Here is a 20,107-nt window from a genome sequence, read left to right on the forward strand (position 1 = left end):
GAAAATTTAAAGAAATGCTGAAAGGGAATAATGACACTCCTTAATGCATCTGTCTGCTCCCTCTGTCCAAAGACAGCCACATCAAGAGCTCTTTGGTGCATGTGCAGGTGTTTACTGGTTCGTATGCAACAGGAATCTGAGAGCAAGCATTTTCTCTGAGTTGCTGGAGTCATAGTAAACACTTCTGCTTTGATTCCCCGTTGGCGATTGGAGTTTCCTGCCAAAATGTTGAAAGTTATGGTGGAGTCAGTTCATTTCCGATACGGCAGGTGCCCAAATTGCACAACCAGGTCAGTGCAGATGGCACTACTTGGCATTTGTCTACCAGCAATGGTGCTATAAAACAAGCTTCTGTTTAGGATGAATAATGCCTGATGAAGGATTTCATTTTAATGCATGAGCAATGTCATAACACAAATTTGCGTATGAATAGATAATGAATTCAACTGGAAATCAAGTGTGCATTGAGCTCAAAAGTTTTAAATTCCTCCTTGGTAGTTTATTTTTATTTTTAAGAAAATCTTCGAAATACGGTACATTCACAGTGGTAGGAAAGAATGTAAAAATAACCTAAACAAGGGAATGTGAGTCACTTCTGTATACCTGATAGTGACAATTTGTATGTGCTGATAACTCAGTAGTATTATTTATTTAACATAGAAAAGCATCTTTTTCAACTCATTGTGAAATACTAACACTAGCAAGTAATGTTAATGACTTTAATGCTGTAGTTAGAGAGATGGTTGTGCTTCTTTTAATGGGCAGAGGTGGCACAGATGTCTTTTGTTACTCACTCAAGCCCTTTCTTGGGGAGTTGTTTCCAACTTTTTCCAGCCTAAGGCAGGCTTGTTTTGATAACAGTGCTAAGATAAGCAACACACTGGCCCCCTCCCACCCTTTTTTACCACTTTGGAGAACATTTGTGTCTAAAGTTAAGGAATAGGGTGGCATCTATCCAGTTAATATATCTTTATCAGTAAGTATGCTGTAAGTAATGGGTTTTATACATGTAATGCATGTTAATCCTAATGAAATCTATCCATCTGCCCATTTTCAGTCTGCATTTCCTTGCATGGGTTGTGGCCTTAATGAAGTCACTTACATTTAGTCAAATAAAGAAGCATCAAACAGTTTAGTTTAGTCTCTTCCCCACAGCTATCTTTGTTTGGAAAACCATGAAGTTAGCGGCAGGCAGGTGCCATCAGAGACCGACACGGCCTTCACTGAAATCATGTCACGGGAAAATCTGTTTTCAGTTTTGCCCTTTCCCACCCCCTTGGTTTAATTCCAATCCTTTTTTTCTCGGGGGTGGCTGCTCCAAAATTCATCGGGGCACCAGTTCCTGGTTGATGGTATCCCAGCTGGGAAACACTATCCCATGCTGAGTGAGAGGAATTTGTTCTCTGTCCTCCTGATCGTCTTTCCAGGCCTCCACAGTTGTCATTTCTGGTTGTCTCTGGGCTCGTTTTTTCTCACTAAGTCGAAAGAAACACCACTATATTCATAAGTTTCACCAGTGTCATTTCTAATGTTCTCCTGCCTGTGCCGGTCTAAACATTTCATAGATTTTGTCCCTAGCTATTGCACTCAGAGTACTTCCGATATGCAGGATTACATCTACCTACACAGGCTCATTGGGGCACAATAAGGAAATCTCATTCGAACATCTTTACTACCAATAATTCTTCAGGGCCACTTCTAATCCTCCCATGTTGTCTAACTGTATATGACATACCTGTACTGTCACACAACTGCCATCACAGATCGGGCAGATCTCATTACTGCCCGATCTTTTGTCAAGCAGCCCACCTGTTTTCCCTAATATCTCATTCAAGGCTCTGCTGTGTGTCAGCTGCTCTGTAATGTGGTACCCAACTGATTTAGGAACAAGTGTCCCACTCAGTTGGTTTTAACACTTCCATTTTCCATTAATATTTCCTTTGTGGTCTAAGATTCCTTCCATTGTCCACTCCTATTATTTTTACTCTTATACTCTTTGGAAGCTGTTGCAGGTGTTTGGAATACAGGACAATGGATTGCTAGTAGGATACCATTTAAATTAAAAATGAGGTTTGTGGAGATCTGCCATTTTCTTTTGAAGGAGGAGTTTTTGTAGGCTAGTTTGCTCTGACTAATAGAAGAAGCTGTAAATATAGAGATATTTATGATAAATATGAAGGTAGGTCTTCCATTTTTACTGATTTTCTTTCTTCTGTATTTTTTTAAGTAGGATACTTGTTGTGGACACTATAGGTGGAATAATTAGCCACCCAAGAATTTCAAAAGGAAAGAGCCAGGAAAAAAAAGTCATGAATCACAAGCAGGCTGACAAATACAGAGCGATCTTTTTTGTTCTCCAATTCCTTTCTTTGGCAGGTTTCTCCCTGGTGTGCTGTCAATATTGTTACAGTCTCTCAGTTTTCATTAACGAGAGGAAGACAACAGGGCTAAATGGAGACACGGTTCAAAAAATTTGCAACACTTAGTATTTTTGTATGAAGAACTTATGAAACATGTATTGTATTGAACCAAAAGAAAACACAAATGTAACAATATTAAGAATCTTGAGGTGAAAAGTGAAATGACAGAAATCGTCAACTGCAATTAAAAATGAGACTCATTTCTGAAATGAGTAAAAATGATCACCATTCCTTCATAACACTTAATGGCAATATTAGAATGTCTGCAATTGAAAATCGAGGCCTGTCGTATATGTTTGGTCATTCAGTAGCTGATTCATCCAAGGATATCTTCCAGCCATTGTTAAAATTCAACGATGGAGTCACTTTGAACCAAATTTCTATGTAGCATTTTCTAGACACCCAGGACATGTTGTGTAAAGGAGTGTCTCCTAATGCTGTTTTTTTAATGCACTTCAGTGTGGTTTTCATAAGTGTGCATGTAGAATGCTAGCTGTTTTTGCAGGTACTTTATTACCCTGTAAACAAGCCAGGTGCCATATACTGGACAATGCTTAAAGTATATCCATGGTCTTCCTATTCTTCAGTGAAACACAGTAGGTTGACACCTTGTGTAAGGACATTTTTTTATCTGTCGATCTCTTGTGATTTCCATTTAAATTGTAATGGTTTTCAATACAGCATGAGGTAAAAGGTGTATTTCACTTGGCGCTTATTTTGAAGGCATATTACTACAGTGCCCAGTTTAAAATATGATTGTTATTATTGGAGCATTGTAATATTTGATTTCCATGCAAAACTCAGTTACTGAATCTAATATTAATAATATTCATATTCAAAATGTTCTGTCTACAAAGACAATTAATTGCTTGGTGAGAGAGATTATTGTTTGGGGGTTAATACTGTATATACTGCATCTGTAAACACATTAAATGTTCAAACAATATATCTTCCTCGGACACCAGTTTTATTGAGCTCTTGGTGGTGATATGTTGCATGTCTTAAGTGATTATACATCACTGTCCTTCTCCACCCGTTCACCAGTGATTTGGATTCATTTAGCAATATTCCTCTTAATGATCTCTCATAGCTGGTTATAAAAGTGTCACTGTGGAACATTGCTGTCTAGGAAAATAGGAGCTCAAACTGTTTGTTGTAGCGGAGATTGATGTGGCAGCATTTTAAGCATTATCCCTTCATGACTAGCCTGCAGTTTTAAAAAAAACATTACATTACTTAACGTGCTTTGTATCATGAGCAGCTTATCACACAATACATTACTTAGTAAAGAAGAATAATACTTAAACTGACATTTTAAAGGAGGAAATTTTGGGGATCTTAAGTGCAATTTGCTTGGCCTATAAAAAATGGCAACATTCATTTTTGTTTTCAATTATGAGTGAACTACAAATATATTGTTGCAGGCATGTGGATAAAAATAATGTGTTTCATAGTGCACTTTCCAGGATAGGTATTATTTTGAATATTTTATCTTCATTCTTGACGTACTTCTTAAGTGACTTATGGTAAGGCACACAACACAGTCATAGCACTATTACCAGTCAGGGTCTGTAAAATAGTGCTCACATAGTCCACTTCTAGATGTAGTTGTGGTTTCACAATAATGTGAAGGGCATGCGATGGCCTCTTCTCATCCTTCCCTTATGGTATTAACATGTGACAAGTTTCACATCTTTGGAGAGCCCCTATAATTTAAAATAAAAGCTACACTGCAGTTGACTGTAGTAACATTAGAACATCTAGAACTCTAAGCTGATCTTGAACAAAGAAGCTAAATCTGGAATGTACTGCCCCTCAGAGATCACATGGAAAAGAAGCACTGTAAGGTATAGAAGAGGGGTAAAATGAGAACCCAATGTAAGGATGGGCTTTTCACAATGTGGAACGATTTGTGATTGTTCCACACCTGGAGGTAAGTGAAGAATGTCCACTGACCTACATTATAGGATGGCAAAGATGAATGAAGGTGAATGAAAGCAAAATGAAACAGGCTAAATTAAAAACGTCAGAATTGAGAAAAATCAAATACGTTTTACGAACCCCATAATGAGTGTCTTCCCACTTGAACAAATTGAGAGGCAGAGGTATATTCCTTTAATGTCAATTGGGTTTTTAGTCAGCTCATGTGACATTGAGTTTAAAAAGCTCTAATGTGCTAGCAATACATCCAAAGCCAATTTTTTTCATATTCCCCCCCTCCACACTAGTTAAAAATATTCATTTTCTGGCGATGGTTTCTCTAACAGCAGGCTGCCAGACATGCAGAATTCCCAGTTATTGTCTCAGAGCAAAGTTTGACCACATGTCTTCAGTTGTACTGAGCCAAGCAAGCTGTGCTGCGTCACACCTGGTACTGGAGTAAAATTGAATACATCATTTTTAGCATAGTATCTTTAAGAAACCAAAGATTCAGTAACAGCTGCAGTATAATTTCCTTTTCACATTCATTTTAAAACATGTTCAAAATATAGTATATTTGTTACAAATGTAAACAGAAAACGTTACCTGTACTGTGGTACAAACACTGTGCCTAGACAACACGTTGGTACTGTTCCTACCTGTATACAGAAAAGGTATAGAGTTTGTCCTCAAACATTGTGACCCTGAAACTAAACATTCACTTACATGAGGTTGAATGTTGCTTTCTTTTTGATTTAATATACAGTAAAGTAAGCAGCAGCCCCAAGATTTTAACAGTGCTTTTTGTGCAACTTAATATTTTTTTAGAACACTCTTACTGAGTTTGGGGAAGAATGCACAGTAACTTCAGTAATGGGTATGTCTTTACTTATTTCATATTCATTTTTGTGGTGCAGAGCTCTATCCGCAGATAATGGAACATATGGAAATAAAACATGCTCAAAAACGATTATGTTAATAGAAGATTTAAGATGGAAGATCTGCCCTGCAGTAAGTTTATAGAGTTATATGGTAATTTATGGTGGAGCAAGTAATCGTGTTCAGCAGCATGCAGTCAACACATTCCTGTGCTAAAAGGAAATGAAGAATATGATTTGAATTAAACAAGCCTAAAGACATATATAGGCAATAATCAAAGTCCTAATGCACTTCAAGCCCAAGATAGACCTGTATCTGTCACAGCAGGCTCTCTAGCTAGAATATAAATTATAGGTCCATTTGATAAATGACAGAGCCATTCCATTGAATAAATAAAATGCAACATTTAAAGAGCTTTTAAAAAAAAGATACCTGGAATCACAGCTCTAAGAAAAAGCCATGTTTTTTTATTAAACCTGCACTACTTTATGACACTTTAAGTGTTGTGAGAAGAAAGGGTTTTGTAGCAATTTCAGACAAACCACAAAAGTAGATTTTGACAATGAATGTTTTGTTGAAAGTCAAATCCTAATTATTCATTGGCAACACGTTCAGATGTTAAAACCATATTCCTTGGAACTATAGGGATCTTCAGGTATTTTAGGTATCAGCTCCACTACCAGTACCATAACCGGCCACTTGAAGTGCTTTGAAATGGTTTTGCAGGACTCGTTAAGGTTTGCGTTCCTGAAATCTGAAAGATGTGTCCATTTTATTTAAGAAGTGTTGGCTCCGAAACGTTTGTTTTGGACTCCCAAAACAACTTCGGTGAAATGCAACCGAGACTTCAGGTCGGGGAAAGAAATTAAATATGATGCCCATTTAGTTTCAGAGAGGTGTGTGTGCAAGATATGGTGGAGAGAGAGAGAGACAGAAGCAATAAAGGATATTGCACCGTTACAGCGAATGGGAAGCTTGAAGCTTCTTTGTAGCATAAAAGCTCTGGGGCTTTTCCACTGAAATATTGAAACAAGCAGAGAGTGATATATGGCACTGGTGTAGCTGGGAAATTGGGGGCTGGTTAAGGAGAGTGCTCCAGAGAAATGCAGATGGAATGAAATAAATTATTCTTGTGAAAAGAAGAAGAGAGGGGTGCTGGTAAAAGCAGGCGATACATACGGTGTAGTTATACATGTCAGTAGATGTATAAATATTGTGAGGGGCTGCCTTTCAGCAAATGCAGAAAGCATGACTACCCTGAATACAGATGACATTGCTCATCACCATAAGCTGATCACAACATTAAACCACAGCTGACATACTGACAGTATCTCAAGATTTAGGCACAAAAAAAATATTAATTATAAACATACAGTGCCTTGAAAGAATCTGCAAGGAAGAATGGGAGAAACTGCCCAAATCCAGGTGTGCAAAGCTGGTAGAAGCATACACAAGAAGACTCACAGCTGTAATCGCTGCTAAAGGTGGTCCAACAAAGTACTGAATAAAGGGTCTGGATATTTTAGTAAATGGGAGATTTCAGTTTTTTATTTTTAATACATTTGCAGAAATTCCTAAAAACGAGTTTTCACCTTGTCATTATGGGGTAGTGTGTGTCGATTGATGGCAAAAAGAATCAATTCAATCCATTTCGAAATAAGTCTACAACACAACAAAGTGTTGAAAAAGTGGAGGGGTCTGAATACTTTCTGAAGGCACTGCATATTTCAATGAAAAGCAACATTAGGAATTACTTCTAAAATACCTCTATTTTTATGAATTTTTTTCACACAATTAATGTTTACAACCAAGCAGAGTAAAGTGGACCAGATTTCAAATGACCAGATTGCTAACGTAGACGTCCGGTCCTGTTTGGAGTTCGACCAGTGCGTGCATGGATTTAGCATTGGATTTCGTATAAGTAAATTACTCCCAGCACACTCGAATTGAAGAAAAAATCAGTTCCTTTGATGTTGTGTTCTGTCAGTACATCTGTTCTTTTGTTTCTCTAAAATCAAGGGGGAGAAAAAGGCTATTTTTAGGGCAGTACGGTGCGTGGTGTTTACTGAAGCGTCAGAACAGCTGCCTCTTACAAAAACAAAGTGGTGTTTCTCATCTGGGATTTAATGGACAACCTGTCCTCATAGCTTAGCCATTTTTCCCCTTTCTCTTTTCTCAGCTCCCCCTAATTTCACGGAGACCCCGCCACAGTATGTGGAGGCCAAGGAGGGGGGCAGCATCACCTTGACCTGCACTGCCTTTGGTAACCCCAAACCCGTGGTCAGCTGGCTGCGAGAGGGACAGCTCCTGGGGGACAGTGGGAAGTATAAGGTAAGGCACCTCCCTGGGGACAGTGGGAAGTATAAGGTAAGGCACCTCCCGGCTCCTCTACAGTGTTCTTGACCTCGATAGCCGCCAGTCCAGACAACCGTAGTTTGAAACCTGCCCACCGTGCAGCAATGACGCTGACTTTAGAGGGCGCTAACGTCGCCAGGGTCCACCGCAGGATGCATGCAGGAGGTCATGGACGTGTGGGGTTGAGCTGCAACACTTCCCTCACATGAGTACTTTCACTGCCCCAGAAGACAGTACTTCCAAACTCCCAAAACCATCCCCAGTAGCACGCTACCAGCATTCCTGGCCAATCCCTGTCACAATCAGTTGCTATCAGGGAATTCCAGATTTTGGGCTATTTAAGGAAAAATTATTTAATTCAATGGTCTCATTTGTATGTGCACTGGATAGCATGGTGCAGTTTTCACAGAGCATGCTGACTTGTTTTAAAAGCATTATATGTATATAATATAATGAAAGTGAAAATATGCATTCCCTATTTTATCTTTTATCCTGTTTTGCTCCCGTTAATGGTTTTGTTCTGTGTCTCTTACCTGCAGAAATTGCTAACCTCAGTTTAGAAGGGAGCTCTTTTGTAAATAATTCTTATCATTTGCATTTTTAAATTAGATAACACCTCCTCATGCAGAATGTTATGAACAGCTCAACTTTGCACTGTAAATGTCAGAAATTACTGTCTCTCAATATGTCTCTCATTTACTGTGTAATTCGAAATTCTCAGCCTAGGAAATTCAAGGCAGAATCTTAGGCCTTGTGCCTAATATTCCACAGCAGCATTCCTTGATATGTCTGATACAATCAGTTATTACCAGGGAAATCCAAATTTGGGGTAATTAAGGAAAAATTATTTAAATCAAAGGTTTATGAATATACAGTATTAAACAAATCTGAGATGACCAGTTGTGCAAACTGTCAAGCAACATTAAAAGCGTAACACCTCCGAGGAGACGTGATGAGAAACATTCCCCTCAAAGTGGTTTTCCCATTTTTATAGTATGATGTAATATTTTGTACAGATTAGGTCAGAAACTGCTGAAGATCCTGTTAAAAATACATCTTTCCTGTCTCTCTTGCTTGCTGTTTTCTAAAGCGCTGATAGCAACACCTGACATTTATTTCTCTGGTGTAGACTGACATTTCTGTTGTTATTTGGAGGTGCCACTCCCACTGGCGGATTTATTCAGAGTGACAGGTTGCTGAAAAACTTTGCCAGGCCCAAAGCTTTCTACTAGTTAACTAGCTTGACCAGCTTCTGTGACCTGACCATGTAATTGATGAACAAAAGGTCAAGCAACACCTTTGTTATGTGTTATACCTAGGTCAAGCAACACCTCAGTTATCTACTGTATAGTGAGGTTGAATTAATTTTTCTTCGGTAAGTTAATCAATAGAAATAACATTTTTGTTGTTTTTAATATGTGTTTAATTTCATTTTCAGTTCCAGGTTTCATGTTGATGTGAGTAGATATTACTGAACAAATATTCCAAACAGAGTCAAATGTAGTTCTATTGGAAGGCTGGTTTTGCAAGGCTAGGTGGAATTCATAAAGCATTTCAATAAACAGCTGATTTTTTTTTAGCTCTGAAGAGAACGCATTGATGTAAGTGGCACACAACTTTAAAAAGCTTATAATTTCTATTTTCTCTGGTGTAATAGTTCACATGAATAATTGTGCTTTGGGGCTAAGTGCCTTTCATCAAATGGGAAATATGGAGTATGTGGTGGTCATGGGTTAATTTGAAAAGATTGAAATGCACTTGAAAAATATTTAAGCTTAATGGTATAAAATGTACCGTGATTAGCAACAAATTTATGAGAGAAATCAATTTATTCTAAAAAGTCCTAAATTTCACCTACAGCAGGTGACTTTGTGGGTAACAATAAAAAAAGACTTGCTTAAATTTAAAAAAATAGTACACTCATGTACCCAAATGCCATTTAAACTGTGAACTACTGACTCCCAATAGATGTACAGAATTGAGATCGTGTTGCTTATGTGGTGCTCGCAGCAGCAAGACAGAATTGTGCAGTAACTCAAGTGAAAGCCAGGCCTGCCGCATGCAGAAATGACAACGTGTCAGTTGTCACAAACCAAATTGAAACGTATCATCATCGCCATGGCTACCCTTGCCGGTTTGCTGCATGTGCACATTCTGGCATCATCTTTCCGGGGGGGGGAGCAGTGACGTTTACAGCTAAATTCCTGGAGCCCCTTGTCGCGCTCTGGAATCGCCTTTTGAAAAAGACACCGCTTGAAGCAGCCCCATCAGCAAACCTAGCAGCAAAGTCAGGAGGTCCTGTGAAGTCCTTCCAGTGGGGTACCTTTGCATAGGAAGTGCAGTGCTGGCTGTGTTGCTTGTTAGAGGTGATACAGGCCTGTTTCTGTAAAGAAACAATCACGGCCTCGGCACTTATCTGATCTATGATCCTGCCTTATACCCATTGCCTGCTGGGATAGGCTCTAGTTCCCCTGCGACCCTGTATGTGTGTAAAGAGTTGGAAAATGGACGGATGGAACTGTCCTATGTTTCTTATCTTGAGTGTTTAACATATATGGTCTTTAGAAATGTAGAGATCTAACGGGCGACAGATGTTTCACAATTTTTTTTCTCAGCCGCTGCTGTGCTTGTTTTTTGCATTTTGAATTTTGAACACACAGACCTACAGTAGCTGCATCTCGCAACGAAGGCTTTCTACAATATTGGCGTTAAAGCTTAAATGATTCTCATTAAAGCTTTTTCTTGTCCCAGGATTAAAGGGACACAAATGTTTTGTCTTTGTTATCCGAGCCAGCTAAAAAGAAAGTACAGTTTCAAACAGATGTGTTTTCAGATAAGATGTGAAGCCAGCCTTGGTGCTAATTGTCTGAAACAGACAGCTGGCAGCTCCTTAGGCAAAAGAGCTAAATAGCGAAATGTCCTTTCAGCTTTCAGGCTTTATTTAAAAGTAGTGTGAAAAAATATATGTTTGGGTAATTGCAGTAGATGTTGAATACTTTGCATTTTTGCATTAAGTGTACTCTTTACGGTTCGATATGCTGTACCTATAGATACAGTATATAGAAACGTTTCGATACAGTACATATAAAGAAGGGGCACTGGTCATTTTTGGTTGCTCTCATCTTATGGTCCATTTCCAGTCTGTTATAACTGGTGACGGCAGATTCAGCCGAATGAGAACAATATCTACACAATTATTGTTGTAATTAATTCATGTTTCTTTTCTGTAAGTTACAGAATAATTACTTAATTATTGTGATCTGTCAGGCCAGCCCTGCCTGATTGATTATTTTTTGTTCAGCTCCTGTAAAAATTTAGTGGGCTGTTGTTAACTTAATCCTGCACCAAATAATTCATCAAGTCTTAATTAGAATGGTGGGGTGTGCAATGTAATTCTGTAGCTACAATGAGCGCACTGTCATGAGTCCTTATGATGAATAATTGGTGTGCTGTACTTGGGGTTACGGGAGGTTAGAATGAATTGAATTAGAGTTGGAGCCCTGGCAGGAGCTGCTCTTGCAGCTGCTTTCCATCACTGTTTGCTCATTTATAAGTTTTGGATTTAGACAACAGATAAAAACAAGATGAAGGCCCATTGTTGATTATATGATGCCTTCCATCGGATTCTGACTGGCTTCCAAACGTTTTCAGGTAATCCGAATGGTCACAGCATGGTATTTCTCAGATATCTAATTTCTGAATCTTGATTAAATATTTTGGTGTATACTGTGCAATGGAGGGGTAAGACCTGGCCAACAATTCTAAGCACTTGCCTCTACATACAGTAGTTTCAGACAGAATGTGTAGATACTGTATTGAGCAAAACATGATTCTAAAATCTTCTACCCTTCTATAAGTGATTTTTAATTACAAGTTGTATATCCATATAATAGCAAAGCAAGTGAGAATGAAAGGCTGAATATCCCAGTGGAGATACCGTAGCCTAAATTTGCTTTTTTTTCCCACTTTACCAGTGCAGAATCAGCAAGCTCTGCTGTAAGGTAGTAGAGAAGAAACTTTGTGAAATGCAGAAGCCGTTAATTGCTTTATGTAAATTCTCCAACCCTTTATGTTCTGAAATTCACAGATGTTTCGTTCCTCAGGAAAAATACTGTTTGAGTTTAGAGGTGAAATAGGTGAGCAAGGACAGGGTAATTATAATCAATTTTAATTAGCATATCATTGTAGATTTACTGAATCCAAATTGGGAGCTGAATTTTGACAGAAAGGATAATTCACCTCATACACCCTTTATGGAGCTCTCACGTGTCATTGTGTGGGCTTGTGGTTAGGAGCCTCAGTACTACTGTAGTATTACTCAGTACTACTGTAATTAAACCCCACAATCCTCAGATCCAGAAAACAAATGGTCCATACAAAGCTGGATTCTGTAGTTAATATAGATCATTTCAAAGGGGAGCATGATGTACTTTTTTATTTATCTATCTAGCCATACATTTTCTGACCACTTCTTCCAGTGCGGGATCGTGGGGGAGCCATAGTCAATCCCAGTAAGCGACAGGCACATTCTGGATGGGATGCCAGTCCATTGGAGGACTGGTCACACGAACACAAACACAGACACGCACACAGTCACTCGCCTAGGGCCACTTTTCCCAGAAGCCACTTTAAATACATCTCTCTTTGGAAAATAATTAGGTTTAATTGAAAATTCGGGTGGGAGAAGAGCTGGAAGACACTAGGCCCTCAAGGTGTTGCATTTGAATGTCTTGGTTTAAAGTTTTACCTCCCACAATGCCCCAGCAACCATTCCCCAGCAGCAGTTTTGGTGATCTTGCAGCTCCAGGGCAGGAGAGCAATGTTTGGAGGCTCAGACCCAGGTGGACAGGTTCTTTCAATCCATCAATTAACGGTTATCTTTTGAATCCAGTTCTTTCTCTCTGCCTCTCTTTTCGGCAATACGACAAGTTTTTTTCCACCCTACTTATTTTTTGGCTTTGTTACATTACTGTCTTTGGAGTTCTGCATGTCATCATTATGCTGTTACAAGCAACACATACAGAATACTGTACCCTAATAATACTGTACCCTCTGGAACGGGTAATAAGTAAATAAAAGACAAGTAACGTTTTTTTTTTAAATCAAATTACTTAAGGAATCATGCAGGGAAAGAAATGTTATGGTTCTAAACAAACCTTACGAAATAAAACCATGTAGGCCACTGTGTCAACTACTGTACATCTGTAAATATTTAAGCAGTTTAATTGCAGTACAATTGCTTTAATTGAATTTAATTGAAAAATGTGTGTAGTATTTGCTGATGATTTGCTTTATTGTTGTGCAGTTTTTCTTAACTGTGCTTTGAGGTGGTCTTATAAAGCCTGTGAAAGCCTTGGAAGTAATTAGAATTAATAATACTAGTGGTTTAATTTTAAGTTGTTAAGGATCTATGGAATCTCCATAAGGGAGTCAGGAAACAATGGATGAAGAAACATTTCTTGTGTCATGTGTACAGTATATGTGCTGTTCCTTCCTTGCCTCAGTAACCTCAGCTGTTGAGTTTCCTCTGCTGAAATGAGGCTAATATGTCCTGATCTTTATGGGGGTTAGCCTATGTCATATTTGGTTTTGAACGATCATTTCTGAATGGAGGCTGCCGTGCCGTAACGTGAGCTTGGAACTGAGAAAGATGAGACTCCTAGGGAACTAAGGATTGAAAGGCTGTTGTGCCTTTAACACCTGTGCCAAGTATTTCCCCTCTTTGGATAATTAATTAAGGTCTGTCACCAGCACCACAAGCCTTTAAGGCTGGTATCCTATCGATAATGCATGGGTCCATCAGACCCTGCAGGGCCTCTCAGTCCTGACAAATGAATGTCTCTTTAGCTCTGTTGCGTGGCGGGCTTGTCGGCGTCTCCCACCCAGCCCTGACATGTGCATGTTTCTGAAGAGTATCTGTGGGAACACAGGCGGATGGAATCTCTCCGAGAGCCGCAGCCATCAGCTTATTATTGGCCAGGATCGATAAACCACATTCCAGCACGTTCGTTAGCTGTTGCATAATTCAGAAGGACCCCAGCTTCTAAACTGCTCCTGTCAACACATTCCAGTGTGCTGTAGTTTGGAAAAGCAGCAGAATCTGTGACTTTTTTTGTCAATATAATACAGCTTAGGACAACTGGATTAAAATGGTTGAAATGAATAATTATTCAGAGTCATATTTAGCAAACTGTAAACACAGCTTCAGTATGCTCTGTACATGGAATCTGATGCATGCATTTTTTTAATTGTCATTGTCTAGATTTGAACATTGCTAATGCAGTATGTAGTGAAGTCCAATAGCACAGTATACAAACAGGAGTAAAACCTATATACAAAAGTAAATGACAAAAACTGCAAAAGAATTGTATAAAGTAACTTCCTGACTATCCCTTTCCTAGCACACTCTTTTGCTTGGTCATACTTGGAGCTTTCATGGGCTGGACAGTGATTCTTTGCAGCATTATCAAATTTGTGAAGTGACACATGAAAGGGAAGACACACATCAACAGCAAATCGGATTACGGTGGCATTGTTATAGGGCAGTGTGAGAGTGAAATGTGGCTTTGAGAGAGAGCCGTCTTTTAAGGAGAAAAGCTGGGTAAAATGGGACACACTTGGGATGACTGAAGAATTGGCCAAGGGGAGTGGCCTATTCCATACAGAACCTTTCCTATATGCAGCTCTGCCTCGTGTGTAATCCCTCTCCCTGTGTAGGACAGTTATTCAGTTATCCCAGGTGTGTCTCATTTAACCCAGGCTTTCTTCTCAATGGGTGGCATGCAGCATATTTCAACATCCAAACAAGCAAATCAAAGAACTGCACAACTCCCCTTCCGTGGTTTGGACGTAGTCAGAGATGCACTGCGGTGAGGACAACATGAGAGCAGTGCTGACTATTCACTTTAAGAGCAGAGCACTGGACAGGTCTGCAGCCTTATTGAAACGAAGAGTGAGAGATCATGAGGACATTCGGCAACTGGGTGGTTGTTTTTTCCTAAAATGTTTAACTCAAAATGAGGGGATAAAAATAACTATATTTATATGCCACACAACAAATCATACAGTATATACATAAAACTAGGTATCTAGGTAAGAGTTTATTGTGGTGTTGCATGGTAAAAGTAAATCACAGAATGGAACTTTATGATAAAGCGTGTTTGAAACTGTGAAAAGTTATGGCGTTGGTGTACTGAACTTTCAGAATCCCTTCAGTAAACATTCAAAAGGGCAATGAAAATACAGATCAGTATATTGACTCAGAGAATATATTTATTTTTAAAGGCCATGATCAATGAACAGCGGTAGTCAGTCATGCTTCCACAAGAAGTTAAATTACATTGAATTTTCAAAAAAATACTGGATACATGGGAGCATGGAGGTGCCAGCGTTTGTCTCTGTTTGAGGTGGTTTCTCTGTCTTCAGGTAAGCGATGGGAGTCTGACAGTCCTGTCCATCAGCCGGGAGGACCGTGGAGCCTATACATGTCGGGCTTACAGTATTCAAGGAGAGGCCATCCACACGACACGCCTGCTTGTCCAAGGTAACTTTGCGCCCAGCTGACATTTTCTGTCTTTACCCAGACTGCTCCATTTCTGATGAGCATGGGATCATGAGACCCATACTACTGTATGTAACTACCACTCCATCCCTCATTGACTGGTAGTTACAGTACATGACTTATAGTTGCGGCCAGCTGGCATTCCTCTGGGCGCTGTCTTATGGTACTGATTCAAGACTGCGTGACTAATTGAGACCTCTCACTCCAGGCAGCAGTCTGTCAAGGTCAGGTTGTGTTTACTGCGTTCTGCGGGTGGACAGTCTTTTTTTTGGGTTGGGTTGCTTGTGCTGTTCTTGGCTTAAATTTGTTACCACAACACAATTAAGAATCACAGAATTCAAGGGATTTGAACAGTTGGTATTATTGACTTTGGGGTTCTGAAATACCTTAAATTGATTCAACTGAGATATAGACCTCTTGAGCCCAAGGTCGCACTTCTTCACAAGGCTGCTCTGAGAACTGTCAGGACTTTAATGGTATCTACAGCTCCTGGAAAATGCTAGAGCAATTATTTTTCTAAATTAACATGTTTTATGACACACAGTATACAATTTCTGTTACAAATTTGTTTTAAAAGATTATTTGTTTCTAGGATTCTAGTGATATGGATGTGTCACATCACATTGAACATAGCTTTTTTCTGTGAACGATTATACTGGCTATTTTATTAACCTTACTTAACAACATAGCTGCAGGAAATAATCCAGTAACAAAATGTATCGTAGTTTTTCCATTCACCAGATGCTCTGATTGTTCACTCTCTCTTCTGTTTGACCTTATCTTAGTGATGTGGATGTGATATGCAGAAACAGCAAATGTGTTATTTTAAGTTGGTGTGGATCTTCTCACAGCTGTTTGCAGTCTTTCTGTGCCAGTCAGTACCTCCAGCTATTCATATACACAGCTCTGCCACCCTCTCCCTCTCAAATGTGAATGTTCAGTCTGTACATAATATATATGTGCAGGATTCCAGTGGCGGGATTTTCAAATCAAATACGTTTTTACAGATCATTCCTTCCACATATAAAATTACTTGTATACAGTCCTCTCAGTCCCTCAGTCCATGTACTCCAATAACTTGTGGCTTTCACCTTCGAGGTACAATTCGCTGGAGTGAAACTACTGTAGGTATTGTGGGTTGACTGGAGACAGCTCTTGATTCGGTTTTACAATTGTGGAGAGATTAGCTGCAGCAGTACCAGTTGACACTATCTCTCTCAATGCCTGGCAGCTCTTACTTTCAACCCTCTGTGCATGAATGACTCTGGGGATGTGAGTAACTCTCTCTTTCACACACATACAGTACATGCATTCCCTTTGACTGTTGCTTTGCACTAGATTGAACATTGAACCGACGTTTCATGCATAATTGGTCAAAAGAAGGATAGGAATCACCAGCTTGATTCAAAATCCATGATGGCTGGCTGTCACGTCTATGAGTGAGATCTATAGTAGTGGCTCTCATGAAAGGGAAGACTGGCATAAAAACTGCTCATAATGTGATTTAAATTGTGGTAGGACGTGATGAAGGCATAATGGCCCATGAACCAAAGCGCTTGGTGTTGCTGTGTGTACTGCACCTTATTGTACCATCATGAATGCCATGACATTGCTTTAGCCACTGCTTTGTTTGCACCAAGCAAACTAGGGCTATTCACAAGCGAGTGATTCAAAACACATCAGCAGTGGAAGCAGGTCACAGGTCAGGAATTGGGAGTTCATAAAGCATTCACGGGGCAGTAAAATGGGTGACCCCCTTGAAACCTATGACGACTATAGAACAAATTCAAGTGCCAATTTTCCTTGCATTAATTTTTGCACATCTCACATGTTTATGATTGAGCCCCTCATCTGCATTGCATATATTTTAGGGTGCATGAATGTTGCACAGTGGCATCTTAAGTGGAAGATATGGGCTTGCATTTGGTATCCTCTGCTCCTCCAGAAGACTTGATTATGTGTGTAATAAGTCAGGACCCTTTTCTCTTTGATCATTCTCTGTGATCTCACGAGCTGTTTGCTTCAGGAGGGTCCTCAGGGCTTCCTTGGGGACCCCAATCTAAAACAAAACCAAGCTGTAATGCTCTGCACTTGCATAAGCACAGCTGAAGACAGATCCAATGGCAGGTAAGTTGCAAATTGCAGTGCAGAGCAATGAAGCCGGCTTGCACAATCTGCGGGAGTCAAAGGAAGTGGGCAGAGTTCGGGTCTGCGAAAACTAACAAAGGCGCCAAAGGAGATCCAAGGAGAAAAACTAAGGGTACCGGCAAAAGTAAAAAAAAAAACAGAACAATTTGAGTGAAAAGCGAAAGGGGGAAATCTAAAAAGAGAAGAGAAAACACACAAAAATCCAAAACCAAGAAGTGCATAAGAAAAACACAGAAGCGAGGTAGGACGCACTTAGACTGATCACCATGATATCACAAATGCATTGAAGTGGGATTGATTCCTGCCCATATGTTGTTGTCACGGTAACAGCCTGATTGTCAGGTCCGACAGAGGCTGTGGTGTTCTGAGGTTGTTTGTCTAGATTTCGGCGCAAGCCTGCATTATACAGTACGAGCATCAGCTAGACGAACACCGAGTGCGCCATTCCCCTAGCTGGAGTTTTTAGCAGCTGCTCTTCCCAAACAGAAGGGGATGAGCACAGCACCTGTTCACAAGCAGAAAAACCTCCGGAGAGGAGAAGAAAGTCTTACATTTGCAATGAAAATTCCACAACAATGAAGGTGTCAGTCTGCAAGAGAAAAGGGAAATTTTCCAGCTTTTTAGCCAGTGGGCATGATAGAACACCTTGTTAAACAAACGATTGATTTATGTATTGCCTAGAGGAAGACTTTAACCGGGCCAGCCAATAGAAAGAATGAATAGGCATCAGTGGGATCAGGGTGCATCAATCACTTTTAATCACAGGGACCTTGTCAGTGTCACCCCCTCCACACCACACACACACATATACATTGAGACTCTTGAAAATGACAAATTACCATACACACATAGACATAACATTCTGCCCTGCCTTGTTCTCCATCAGCAGTTAGACGTATAGTCTTCTTGGGTCATAAGCTGGGAAAACAAGGCATAAGTCTGCAATATACATGACTCATTGTCTGTTTAAACATTGGATGCTCACAGGTACCTTCTGTCCTTTCCTCTTTGAGAATTATGAATAAATCAGTTCAGTGAGCAAGCCAGATACCTTCATAAAAGGAAGATATTTATATAGTGCAGAACAGTACGAGTGAATAGAAACAGTCCTGTAAAGAATGAAGACAGGTATTCAGCTTAATGCATCAGGCATGTTCCAAAACAGCCCTAAACATTCTGTCCAAAAAAAAAGATTTCACTAAAGCTTTCTTTCTGTAGCCTATATAGATGGTTCTCCTTAAGTACTATAAATTCAAAACAAATACTGTCACAGTATAGCCACATAAGGAGAGTTGGGTTAGAACTCTACTTTTGACCTCTTTAGAAGTAATTGCTTGTATATACCTGTATGTGCATTAGAAATGTCTCAGACATCTTCAGTGATATTTGGTCCCAGTACAGAGGATTTTTGGGGGTTTCTACTAGCACAAAGACTTCAGGAGTAGTACTAGAAAGGTAGTCTGGGTGCTTCTATATTTTGGGGCTGGTACATTTATTTTTCGTAATTTTCATTCATCCACAGTGACTTTCAGTTGCATCTTCTTAAGATGCAAAGTGTGCATATAACTAGCGGTGGGGGGAAACAAAACAATAAAACCCCTAAAGCAGTAAACTCATTGTAAAATTGTACTATAACACCGTGTGAAATCCTGTGGATGACACTATCTAGCTGACTAACACATGAGGTCAATACCATTCAAACTATTCTATCAGGTTCTAATGGATAAACAACATTTGCAATTTTTGTTTTGTGAACAAAATCGTGTTTTCACGAAAGGAAAGCTACTTGATCAAATACAAGATGCTTTCACCACCATTGCTAGCTATCATTGGTTGTGAATAGACCAGTCTGGAGTGCTAGGTTTAATGGTTTAAGTTGTTAGCTTCTTTAGTCCATTAGAATTCCATGGTACTCTGAAAAACTAACAAACCAGGGGAGTCCTGACTAATCATTAATAGATAAAAATGCACTACTTTCCTCAGAAAATCTGGTTCAAAAATACATGCCAAAGAACCATAGGAACATCTGTAAATACTGATATGTATTTAAACACTACAGTATAACATCTGTTCTTTCTCTTCACTGAAACAGTGGATTTGTTTAATTAATTTTGCAATGAAGGGTTGTACTAATTAACCATTTCAGGTTTTGTCCCCAGGATAAGCAATATTATAAACTCTCTTAGCAAGTTAAACAAGAGAGCATTGATGTAGTTTGTCCAGGATGTCAAAGTAAATAAGTTTCAGCTCATTCTTCTGGTTATGCCTAGCTAAACAATTAGCACTACTTCTTATGTCTCAGTGATTGATGGAGTAGATTGTGTTCAATCAGTGAACCAAATTTTAGAGTTATAAAGGCTCTATAGTTTATAGTCTCTTATAGTTATTGTTAGGAGTGTTTCTTTTTAAAGGTATTTCGATGTGTTCCTGCAATTCTGAGTTAGACATACAATTTCTGGCAATAATATTAAAAGAAGGTGATAGAGTAGTTTCAGTTCACTGCAGGGAATTTACCATTTAAATGGTAATTCTAAGAAACTTCTATTCCCCGCTGGAGATGTATGTGATTTGCACCTTCGTGGTTTCTGATTAAAGGAGGTCATTTGTTGAAAGTTAACTATTGTAATTTTAAATGATTTGTATGAACATTCATTTTTGTGAATAAGTATCAGTTTTTTTTCATTTTAACTATGGGTGGGTATTAAATAATTGTAAATATATATATATTCTTTTTGGTCACTGATCTGATGTATTGCTGTAATTCTAAGCACTTGGAAACAAGTGTCCAAATTGATAAAATATTGCAGAAATAGTTTCCGCCAAG

General features: G+C 39.2%; 1 protein-coding gene and 1 long non-coding RNA gene across 6 annotated transcripts in view; one reads left to right on the forward strand and one right to left on the reverse strand.

The window, feature by feature from the left end:
• The window catches only part of LOC107075683 (uncharacterized), a 152,986-nt gene that overhangs the window by 78,646 nt on the left and 54,233 nt on the right, over positions 1 to 20,107 (reverse strand). The gene's annotated exons all lie outside the window — the stretch shown is intronic.
• The window catches only part of igsf9bb (immunoglobulin superfamily, member 9Bb), a 171,132-nt gene that overhangs the window by 70,561 nt on the left and 80,464 nt on the right, over positions 1 to 20,107 (forward strand). For all 4 annotated transcript variants that reach the window (XM_015337666.2, XM_015337667.2, XM_015337670.2 and 1 more), the window contains exons 4-5: positions 7,399 to 7,550; positions 15,000 to 15,117. In XM_015337666.2, coding sequence (XP_015193152.2) covers positions 7,399 to 7,550; positions 15,000 to 15,117 — 270 coding nt within the window. The remainder of the gene's footprint in view (positions 1 to 7,398; positions 7,551 to 14,999; positions 15,118 to 20,107) is intronic.

The sequence above is a fragment of the Lepisosteus oculatus genome, chromosome 23 (genome assembly GCF_040954835.1).
Source record: "Lepisosteus oculatus isolate fLepOcu1 chromosome 23, fLepOcu1.hap2, whole genome shotgun sequence".
Classification (NCBI taxonomy): domain Eukaryota; kingdom Metazoa; phylum Chordata; class Actinopteri; order Semionotiformes; family Lepisosteidae; genus Lepisosteus; species Lepisosteus oculatus.